Genomic DNA, 12,365 nt, shown 5'->3' with positions numbered 1-12,365 from the left:
CAGATGTTTATTGAGCAACTACTATGTGCCAGCCATTATTTTAGGTGCTGGGGATATACTAATGACCAAAATAGATAAAAAATCTTTGCACTTTGAGAGGTTACATTCTAATGAGGAGAGTAAAATTAACAAAATAAGTAAATAAAGCTTATCAGCAGCTGCTAAATGCTGTGGAGGAAAAAAAAAAAAAGAAAGAAAAGGAAGCTAGGAAAAGCCAGGAGATGAGGATAGCGTATTATTTAACTTTTTTCTGGCAAGTGAATTTTTTTCCAGCATTACTGAGATATAATTCACATAAAAAATTGTATACGCTTAAGGTGTACAGTGTAGTGATTTTATATATATTAATCAGTTCTTATATATAAAATGTTACCAACATGATAGGTTAGTGAACACTTTCATTAGCACACATAGTGACAACCTGTGGATGTGTGTGTGTGTGTGTGTGGCAAGAGCTTTAGAAATTTACACTTAGCAGTCTTCAAATATTTAATACAGTTACTCTGCCATGACTGTAGTCACTATGTTGTACTTTGCATTCGTGAACTTTCTCAGAACTAGAAGTCTGTAGCCTTTGACCTCCTTTGTTATTTCCTCTACCGTCCCTCTGCCCCTAGCAACCACCAATCTGTTTTCTGTATCTGTGAGTTCTTTTTTCTTTTTTTTTAGAGTCTACATATGAAATCGTACAGTATTTGACTTTTTCTTTCTGATGTATTTCACCTTAGCATAATGCCCTCAAATTTCATCCATATTGTTGTGCAGGGCAGGATTTCCTTCTTTTTTATATAGCTGAATAATGTTCCATTGTTTTTATCCAGTCATCGGTTGAGAAGACACTTCAGTTGTTTACATGACTCAGCTATTGTAAATAATGCTGCATTGAACACGGGGATGCACATATCTCTTCCAGATAGCAATTTCATTTCCTTTGGGAATATACCCAGAAGTGGGAATGCTGGATCACATATGGTAGTTCAATTTTTAATTTCTTCAGGAGCCTCCAAACTGTTTTCCATAGTGGCCACACCTATTTACATTCCCACCAATGTGTACAATGGTTCCTCCCACTAGGAGGCTAGAAAAGGCTAGGAGGTGAGGGTGACAATTTTAAGTAGAGTAGCCTGGGAATATCTCTTCATGAAGGTGCCATTGAGCTGATGTCTCCGTAAAGAATACTGGAGGTAGAGGGAACTCCAGGAGCAAAGGCCTCAAGGAGGGCATGCCCCCATGTGTTCAGAGAACTGCCAGGGGCTCAGAGAATGAGGCAGAGTGAGTAAGAGGGAAAGAGGTACAGGAGAAGATTAGATAGGCCTCTGGGGCCTAGATCACTGTTGGAAGACCATAAGCCCCTGTGAAGATAGTCACCATTAATAAAATAGGAAGCCATTGGAGGATGGTGAGCCATGGTAGCAGAGATCTGATTATATGTTTGCAGTATTTCTCTGTCTGCAAGAGAAAGAAGAAACGAGTGTGTGGGAGACGTAGGGGGCACACCATTAAATATCAGTGTTCCATGGTAGGCTTATCACAGAAAAATAAATAAATACAGAAACACCCTCCGTATCACAGAAAAATAAATAAATACAGAAACACCCTCACCTCCGCCTTGCTAACAGGACACTGTCCCTCTTGGGGTTTAGCTTTCTTGAGTCGTGTTTTTGAGGAAAACTGCATTTTGGGACTGTAACAGCTTAGAAGTTGTCTCAGAGAACAGCAGGTTGGCAGTAGTAGGCCTTTAAATGCAGCACAAGGAAGGTAAAACCGAGTGGTTGTGGGATTGCCTCCGATGCCCAGGTCTTTGCTGCTCTCTCCATCCCTTCCATTCTCTTAGTTTGAGACCCACAAATGAGAACAGGTTACGCGGGAAAGGCTTGCTTGCTTGCTTGTTTTATTCTCACAGAGAGGCCTGAATGACTGGTTTACATAAATTAAGGGCCATCAACAACTGTGAAAAGAGACACATCCCGTTTTCAGCATATATTCGGGTTAAATACACGTTTATGACTTGGACTGTTTGTTATGCTACAAACACGGGCCTCAGTCAGCCGCTGCACGGTTGGCCGCTGACTCACGACGGCGTGCTCATGTTGGGACCCACTCGGGATGGTTTGCCAAGCAGAATTTCATTTAAGAAGAGACTCCTTTACCATGACCGTTGAGAAATTAGAAACCTCAAGTAAAACAATTCTTGGTTTGCACTTTTAAATTTTTAGAGCTAACACACGTTTTCCTGAAAAACGTGCCTTTGGGCATCTCATTTGGCACAAACCTGCTCCCTCCCATCCAGCTTGCCCCTTCTGGCTTCCAGTCCACACATTGGACGTGCACTGTCATTTTCACCCAGAATCTTCTTGTTGTCCTGTGTCAGTTGAGAGTGGTGTTGACAAGTCACACACAAGTGACGTGTTTCTGGAGATGAATTGATATTTTCCCTCATAAACAAGCATACACCTTTCGCCTTCGTGCCGGGCTTTTGTTTATAAAGAATTATCTGTGAAAACAAAGGGTAAAATGTTCCTGTTCTTAAATGCTGATCCTCCATGCAAACATAAGTATGATGCATGCCAAAAATGCCCACCATCATTTGACTGTATAATCTGCCAGACTGGCTAAATACCCTGTCCTCTCAGGGTGTCCTCTTTAAATTTGATATGCAGTTTTTGATTGTTTGGAAGAGAATGCCATTCGTGCATATCCCTGTAAAATACTTTATTCCATAGTCTTGTTTCTATAGGTAATCTGAACTAAAGAAATATTAAAATGGGGACTTTTCAAAAGCACTGTTGTCTTTACTCCAGGGAAGCTGTCTGACTTGCAGAGAAATCTTGAATGGGAAATACCACTGGCATTAATTAGAAACAGGTTTCATAGCCTCGTGGTATTTAATAACAGTGGGTAAAATATTAATTATAAAGAGAAAAAATATTTTAAACGAATTATCCAACTCTGATTACACTTATATTAAGCCTGTGGCTGAACCAAGCACCTCCCCTCTGAATGGCAAAGCACCAAAATGCCTTCCATTGTATAGCCAACAGCATGGACTACTGTGTACACGGGAGGGTCGGGTATAAGAAAAAAACAGCCATGCACTTGTGACTTGAGGTCCCCGAGGTACACCCAGTGGCTGGAGACCTCAGGTCTGAGGAACTGTTTCTGCTCATTATATGCTCCTCATATTCAGCTAGATCCCCACCCAGGTTGTTGGGACCTCTGTGCCCTCCACAGTTCCTAGCAGGAAATGGTTCTTTCTCCTCAGTGAGGAATATCTCAAGAAAAATCAGCTGCCTCCACCCTCTCCCCAGAGGTTATCACACTGGAATTATGGAGTTGGGTGGAGACATAAAAGCCGCTAAAATTGTAAGAGCAATCTGGCTCCAGCGTCTCTCACCTCACTGCTCACCGGGGTTGATTCAATTGGCTTGGATGGCCAACACTCCGTTCTCTCTCTTCTTTCCCTTTAGGTTCTTCCCAAAGCAGTGTATGCAGGTACAGAGAATGACCTAGATGGAGAGGCCCCCTCAAAGCTAAAGGGCAACAACAATAAAGATGACAATAGCCGCTAAATACTGGGAATGTACTAGCTGCCTGGCAGGGTGCTAAGTGCTTTCCAAACATTTTCTCTTCTAATCCCTTTAGTGGCCCTGGAGCTAGGCACTGCAATTATCCTTATCAGAAATGGAGGCTTAAAGAGGTACAGTAATTTACCCGAGAACATAGGACTAGAAAGCGGGAGGTCCAAGATTTGAAATTTAACCCATTTTTTCTATCTCCCAAGTGTAACGTTTTAACAGGAACATTTTTGGTGTCTTCCCTACTCCAGGACAGGGAGCGATAAGATCTTTACTGTCAACAGGCCAGTGTTCTTAATACACAGTGACACAGGCAGCTCTCAGATGTTCCTGGCATCAGTGGAGGCTTCCAGGGTTCCCACCAGCCTACAGCTTTCAGCAGCTGCTATGTTCTCTCCAGAGTCTTCCCTTGGGAGCTCTTCACAGATGCTTTGATAATGGGACACCTGTTGATAGGGGCATCCAGCAGCTGCTCCCCTGGAGTCCTCATGTGTCACACTTTCTTCGGACTCCACACTGGGGATGAAAGGTCCCTACCTGAGATGAGCGGTTTACCCAGGACAATAGCAGGACCGTGGCTCGCGGGAGAGCCCACATAATGGTCAAGAAGAGATGCAAAATGTCTAAACCAGAAGCGGGGTCTAGCATGAGGCCAAAGAAGGGGAAATGACTCCAAGCAGACAAATAATTACAGGGTCAGTAGACACAAATCATAGGAATAGCGGAGGAAGCTGCAGGGAAGGTGGGTCACGACAAGTAGCCAGTAATTCCACTGACATGGTGCAATGTGGAGAGATGGCGAGGAGTTTGGCCGGGTGCTCGGTTTGTCATCTGTTTGGTTTTTGTGTGGAGTGTATTCCTTAGATAGGGACGGGCCTGTGAAGTGAAAGGTCCCGAGTAGTGCTAGCACACATGGCCTTTTTTTTTTTTTTTTTTAACATTTATTTATTTTTGAGACAGAGAGAGACAGAGCATGAACGGGGGAGGGGCAGAGACAGAAGGAGACACAGAATCTGAAACAGGCTCCAGGCTCTGAGCAGTCAGCACAGAGCCCGACGTGGGGCTCGAACTCATGGACCGCGAGATCGTGACCTGAGCAGAAGTCGGACGCCCAACCGACTGAGCCACCCAGGTGCCCTGAGAAGGAGAGAATCTTAAGCAGGCTCCATGCCCAGTGTAGAGCCTGACACAAGGCTTGATCCCACAACTGTGAAATCATGACGTGAGCCAAAATCAAGAGTTGGACACTTAACCGACTGAGCCACCCAGGCGCCCCAGCACACGTGGCCTTTAACAGTTCTGATTGCAACAGGCTTTGATCATTACCACCCCCCCACAGGAGGCCCTCCACAACCGCATCAGTGCTTCTCCACAGATGCCTTCTGGATAAAAGCCAACTCCCTTAGGGGATGTATGCATCCTTGAACTGCATGAAGGACAGCTAACATGTGGAATAACAGTGTACCTCACTTAGTTCCATTTGCTAAGACCCTCTGCAGACCCACTGACTCTCCTTATTCCAAATGAACTCTCAAACTTATAAAGAGATCACCAAATGGGCTACAGCATAGACTGTTTAACGCCTTACTGTTGTATTCAAAATTGCAAAAATAGGAAATGTGGCAAATTCCAAAATTTGGAGATTTATAAAGGCAGAGTCTCGGAATTAGCCTTGACATGCCAGATCTGTAAGTTAAAGATACTTCTGTATAAATGATACTTTCAAAGAGTTAGCGTTTGAAGTTCCATCCATGTGAGAAAGCCCAGAGAAATTCTCGTACTTTTGTAATGGATAATAGGAGGCTTTGCAGTAGAGACATGCACACAGGGACCGTTCTCCTGGGCTCTGGAATCAGACAGCTTAAGTTTAAAACCCACTTTCAGGGGCGCCTGGGTGGCTCAGTCAGTTAAGCGTCCGACTTCGGCTCAGGTCATGATCTCACGGCTCATGAGTTCGAGCCCCGCGTCAGGCTCTGTGCTGACAGCTCAGAGCCTGGAGCCTGTTTCAGATTCTGTGTCTCCCTCTCTCTCTCTGACCCTCCCCTGTTCATCCTCTGTCTCTCTCTGTCTCAAAAGTAAATAAACGTTAAAAAAAAAAATTTTTTTTTTTTTTAAAACCCACTTCCAGGGGCGCCTGGGTGGCTCAGTCGGTTAAAGCGTCTGACCTCGACTCAGGTCATGATCTCACGGTTTGTGGGTTTGAGCCCCACATCAGGCTCTGTGCTGTCAGTACAGAGCCCGCTTCAGATCCTCTGTCCCCCTCTCTCTGTTCCTCCCCTGCTTATTCTCTGTCTCTCAAAATAAGTAAATCTTAAAAAAACAAAAAATAAAACCCTGTACAAACTGTATGGCATTGAACACATTACTTAATCTCAGTAACTCAGATTACTCATTGGTCAAATGGAATATAGAATTGTGGAATGGAATTGTGGGGATTCGATGAGATAATGTATATAGGGTACAGAGCACAATGTCTGTCTCACGGAAAGTGTTCCAAAATTTTATTGTCGTTATCATCATTAGGATTACTAGTATCACCATCATCATTATTACCCTTCCCAATTCTTCACTTACTTTCCCAAGCTTCTGCTAATCTTTTTGCTTGGACTCCATTTGTTTGGCAGTGAGTCAAAAGAGGATTCATTATATGAAAGTGTTTGCCAAAGAATGTGCTTAGGAAGTTCACAGCTGATCTCTTTGGTTCCAGTGTCTAAGGATAGGCTTAACCCTTATCACCTTCTTGTTTTATTAATAATACCATGATTAGGCACTGTTTATAAAGTTATGCTTCAAAAATAAGTAGCTTGTTTGAGCCCATCTATATTTTCAGACTAAATTAACTCTCAGTTAATTTACTACTCATTGGGTGAAGCAGTATTGCCTTGATTTGTCCCAAACATCACTTCTCTTAAGGAAGCTCCTTAATTCTAATTTTTTAACGAAAGAGCTTCTCAGTTTTTTTTTTTTTTGTTTTTTGTTTTTTGGTTTTAAGAGTAAATAATAAAACATCAGTGATCGTTTCTTAGATCATTCCTAATCTGTAAAGCTATACTAATATTTACTAGTTAATATAATTTTATCGATTTTTAGTAGTCACTTCCTATAGATTGTGAGGTTTATTTTTTAGGTAATAGTTAAGGGATTGTTTTCCTGAGTTTAAAAAATAGTTTGGGCCTTTATTTCCAGTCAATGTTCTTTCAGGCAATGATCTCCATCTAGTGGACAAATTGTTATATTACAACTTACAAAGAAAAATAACAAAACTAAAATATCCCATTATCAAGCATTTTATGAACTATGAATAAATTCTTGGTTTTAATAAATAACATTATTGTAAAGATTATAAAATATTTCAATATACTTAGCACTGTTTTTCCCTAAACTTAGAGTGAAAAATTTATTTAAGTTGCTTAACTTAATTGGAAAAATTATAATAATAAATTCAGAAGTTTACAGATTTGGGGGATTATATTGGTATTACTCAGTTGAACTGAGAAAAACCAAACCAAAAATCACATTCCTATATCTCTTATATTTCTGTTTATGCATATCAGGGAAATATATTTTACTTTTTAAAACAGTATGATCATCTTGATACTGAAAAGAAATCAACATGTTTTCTTATGTGTTCACATTAGGTCCTTCTCATGCTGAAGAGCTGCCATAACAGTGTCCCCAGAGCAGAAATCTCCCCTTTTCAAAGGACTTTAGTGTCTCTCAGCTGAATACTGAATGCCTTCAAAAGCCCTCTTTAAATACTACTATTGTATGAAAACTTCTCAGAAGTCTGGATTCAACCCAACTTGAATTAATCTCATCACCTTTATTTTTGTATCTCAGTGTGCTTATAATAGGTGCTTAATAAGCACTTATTTATTTAAGCATAGCCAAGAAGAGCTTGCCAGAGATCCTGAATAAGTCTCTCATAACTGTAGATCCCTTCCCCTTCTGGCCTTCCTCAGGATTGCCCAAAGTCCCACATGCATGAAGGCATTGTTCAGGTGAAACAGATGTCCCCTGTTTGCATGTCACAGTTGCCAACATACATTTATGGTTTACATAATTATTCATTAGAGCTGAAGAGCTTCAGGAACAGTGGATGATTAAATCTAGTTAGCTCGGTAACTTTGGCCATTAACTTTTCTAGAAGCTGCTATCTTTGTCTATTAAATGAGTCTTTTCAACTCAACCTCTCATTGTCTTTTGTGACCAAATAAATACATCTATAGAGTGATGCCATTCTTTTTTTAAATGTTTATTTATTTTTGAGAGGAGAGAGAGCGCAAGTGGGGAGGTGCAGAGACAGCGGGGAACAGTGGATCTGAGAAGGCTCTGTGCTGATAGCAGAGAACCCTATGCAGGGCTCAAACTAATGAACTGCAAGATCATTACCTGAGCAGAAGCCAAACACTCAAATGACTGAGTGCCCCGTACAGTGATGCAATTCTTAAAAAATTCAGATTGGAAAACTTGTTTATGAATGTCCATGCTAGATTATGAGTTCTTTCTTTTCTTTTCTTTTTTTACTAGTTAGATTGATTTTGAGTCAAATGATTCTTATTTAGTCATTGATACATAGATGATTCATGAAACATCAAGACCCTTGCTGATCTTCCACTTTGGCCTCTAATTTTTGGGTGATAACACTATTTATTAATAACTCCAATGGAGAAAGTGAAAGAATGTTTTTTTTAAATGTTTTTAAATTAGGTAGTTAATAGTTGGGGTGAAATTTGTAATGGGAAAAAGATTGATAGTAGCTAAACTTGATTCATTTGTTTATTCATTCAACAATTTTTTACACTACATATTTACTGGGTTATCTGAACTATTACCCTCTTCTCATAAGAACACCTAAGACTTGACTTTAATACTGCTTGATATTTGACTAGAAGAGCTCTTTGTGGAAATTTTATGTATATTGTAAGGACTGTGAGGTCAAGAACTGTAAATTTGTGGCTCTGTCTTTTCCCAAATCTGAAATCTGTATTGCCAAGCACAGTGCCTTCCATTTATTCAATCATCCATTCAAACCACTTAGAAAAGGTTTCTGACGTGCCATGTGAAGTGCTAGGAACACTCAGAGTTTCCATTCTCAGGGAGCTCACAGTGTAGGAATGGAGACCAATTGGTAGGCATTTTCAGTTCATTGTAAATGCTACCAATAGGGAGTGGAAAGATGCCTTGGGAGTACAGAAGAAGGCATGTCATAAGGGTGTGGGGCATCAGGGCAGCCTTTAAGGTAAATGTTAAGTCCTCGATGAATAGTAACAAGGAGGCAGGGGACTGGAGGGTTGAGTAGAGTAGTCAAGGGAGCAGGAGATTAGGTAGTGATGGCCTGAGACAAGGATGTGATGGTTAAGTGAGTGGAACATAAAGTGCCTGATGGAAGAGGGTCGCATGTTGAGATTGAGAAAATGGTTGATTGCATTGATTCAATCAAATGGTTGACTGAAAGTGGATAGTTAAAACTCTGTCATTCTAGCCAAGAAATTTGGACTTTACCCTGAGGATAAGAGTGAGCTATTAAAAGGTTTTGAACTGACAAAAATCATGGTCAGATTTATACTTTAAGAAGACTCACTCATGGTACAGAGTGGAAAATGGATTCAAGAGACTAACTTAAAGTCTGTTACAATAATGTAGGTGAGAGTTGGTGAAATCCTGAACCTAATATGTTGGCATTGGGGATGGAAGGAAGTGGATACAGCAGAAATTTGTGACTGGATGGGCATAGGCAGGAGGGAGAGAAAGCCCAGGCTTGGGGAAGCAGTGGTATTAGGCAATATAATGGGAACTTGTTGAATTGAACCTAAGTAGTTAGAGAATTACTGTGTATTTCTTCTTTTCCTAAAAGAAACTTAGTAGAACTATTCTTAGTAAAATGGCTTTGTAACTTAAGTTTACAGAGACCTGTGTCTTGTATCTGGTCAGTTAACAAAAGTACCCAAAACTTAAGGAAGACAATAATATGAAGTCAGTGTATTTTTTTTTTACCTTTGTGTTTTTTAATGTTATAATTTTTAACAGTCGGAATCAGCTGTGAATGTTCCCACTGTCACTTCCTAAACCAGAATCTCACTTTACCACCATATCAACATGCAAGTGTTCATGGCAGTGTTATTCCTCTCCTTCTTTCACAGTTTTGATGTGGACAATGGCACATCTGCGGGACGGAGTCCCTTGGATCCCATGACCAGCCCGGGATCTGGGCTAATTCTCCAAGCAAACTTCGTCCACAGTCAACGTCGGGAGTCCTTTCTGTATCGATCCGACAGCGATTATGACCTGTCTCCAAAGTCTATGTCCCGGAACTCCTCCATTGCCAGTGATATGTAAGTATAATGATGAACAAAGGGCAGAGGGAACTTCTATAGGAAATCAAGTACATTTATTTGGTCAGTCGATGATCTAATAAAACCAATGACATTTGTTCAACTGCATCATTCTCTATGTTAGAAAGAACAGTGAGTAAAATTATACAAGCTGGAAATAAATTGTAGATTTAACTTGAGTACCCTGTCACTCTTGAAAAGAAACATTTATTTTCCCAGAGAATACATTGTCTGAGAAAAGTGAGAAATAGAATTTAAATGGAAACATTTATACTTAAAACATTAGCTTATATTCATGTAGAAACTGACTTTTAGCTACCTAGCCACAGGAACATTCTTAATATTTCAAAGTGCTTTAAACTCAGTTTGAGAATCTTGAGATATTAGAATGAATAGCACTTTTAATATATCCCAGTTGATGTACCATACGGACGTTTGCACTGGTCTGCCATATCATTGGAGACATCTTGGGAGGGCTTTGCTAAAATTAAACCATTTAAAAAATTAATGTTTATTTATATTTGAGAGAGAGAGAGAGAGAGAGTAGGGGAGAGAGATGGAGACAGAATCTGAAGCTGACTCCAGACTACAGGCTGCGAGCTGTCAGCATAGAGACCGATGCAGGGCTCGAACTCAAGAGCAGTGAAATCAAAATCTGAGCCGAAGTCAGATGCTTAACAGACTGAGTCACCCAGGAGCCCCTAAAATTAAACTATTTTTGGAATATTAATCACCAGAGGCAAGCGCTGAAAACATCAGACAGATCTGAATATCATTTAAGACACGGCACAGCTTGGAAAATGGTTAAAACTGATAAGCACATTTGCAAATCATATACGTCATTAGCTCATTTTCTCAGAACATTCCATTTTTGTGTTTACTGTAGTGTTCATTAGTTTTCTAATTTCTGGAGGTTTCTAAATAGGACTTGTGCTGTCATTTGTAATTCTGCCTCTGTATAGAGTCGATTTCCTCCTCTGCATCTGGAGATTTATCCAGTAACACTCACCGTCTTTCATGACACTATCTCAAAAACTCAATACAGTTTGCAATTCCTTGTGCAGGAATTAGATGATATGGAGTCTGTGAGGGTTAAGTGATATTCCTGGCATGGTAACAGATTATCAAGGTACCCTTATAGGTCTAAGTGAGGTCCTAGAAGTGAAATTGTGCTTTACCCATTTTTCACAAGTATCGTTCCGGTTGCCATTTTATTAATAGTTGTTAGATGATAATACTGCATTCTTTCCAACTAAACTGCAATCATTTTTTTTAAGTTTATTTATTTTCAGAGAGAGAGAGGACATATGTGTATGAGCAGGGAAGGGGCAGAGAGAGAGGGGAGAGAAAGAGAGAGAGAGAATCCTAAGCAGGCTTCATGCTGTCAGTACAGAGCCTAATGTGAGACTCAAACTCACAAACTATGAGATCATGACCTGAGCCGAGATCAAGAGTTGGATGCTTAACTGACTGAGCCACTCAGGCACCCCTAAACTGCAATTATTTTGATTCAAATACTGAATTATTAAACTCCTAATTAGTAGCTGTCTTTTTTTGAAGCACTATAGGATATACAAGAAAACTATAAGACAGGGTTCTTGACCCCAGTTAACTAATAACCTTATGGAATGACAGGTCTCAGATCTAATAATTACTGGAAAAGATAGCATGTAAGCCCTAATGTGTGTCCTTGTGAGCTATAGGTAAAGGTACTTCACCACCTACCTTTATGCATAGGTCTGCACCATCTTTCCAGAAATACTCAGTTTTCTTTTGTTTTTCTCTGCCCTTTTGGCAATGAAACTTTTTCAGTAAGTTCTAGGTCTCCCTATCCTTCTGCCCCTATCCCACAGATCTACGTTTCCTTACCATGTTATATTGCCTCAGTATTCTGAAATCTATCTTCCATTCATATTGACCTCAGAAAATTCATTTATTTAAGTAATATTTGTCAGTCACCCACAGAGTGGAAGGAAGACACCAGTTATTAGAGGAAACACAAGGTGTGTCTCATCCCCTGGCCTTCATCACTCTTGGGTCCTCTCTTCCCTCCTGCTCACAGACGTCTTCTTCACCAACATCTTTTATCACACTGCAACATACTTCCCCAAAGTATAGCTCCTGACCTGTTGTCTGTGCTTTGGAAAACTCTTTTGTGTATGGGTTCAACTATCAACTTTCATCGGATGACTTCTCAGTATCTCTGGCCCTGCAATCTCAGTTGAGCTTAAGATCTCTAGCACTTACATGTTTTCTGGAAATGTGTATTTTGTTATTCAGCTGTACCTGACAATCCTTAATTAGTACATGTTCATTATTAACAAGTGAGCTCTAGATGTATACCAGTATTGCCTTCCGGAAATTTATGCTTTCTTGTTCAACTGTTACCCTCATGATTAATACATATCTGTCATTAATTCATTGTAAAATGTAGACACGCCAAAACAACTTCCTT

General features: G+C 40.3%; 1 protein-coding gene across 3 annotated transcripts in view; it reads left to right on the top strand.

The window, feature by feature from the left end:
• The window catches only part of PDE4D (phosphodiesterase 4D), a 585,222-nt gene that overhangs the window by 358,581 nt on the left and 214,276 nt on the right, over positions 1 to 12,365 (top strand). For all 3 annotated transcript variants that reach the window (XM_049648543.1, XM_049648545.1, XM_049648544.1), the window contains exon 2: positions 9,719 to 9,910. In XM_049648543.1, the coding sequence (XP_049504500.1) occupies positions 9,719 to 9,910 (192 nt within the window). The remainder of the gene's footprint in view (positions 1 to 9,718; positions 9,911 to 12,365) is intronic.

Source organism: Panthera uncia (genome assembly GCF_023721935.1).
Source record: "Panthera uncia isolate 11264 chromosome A1 unlocalized genomic scaffold, Puncia_PCG_1.0 HiC_scaffold_17, whole genome shotgun sequence".
NCBI lineage: Eukaryota > Metazoa > Chordata > Mammalia > Carnivora > Felidae > Panthera > Panthera uncia.
This window is presented reverse-complemented; position numbering and strand designations above follow the sequence as displayed.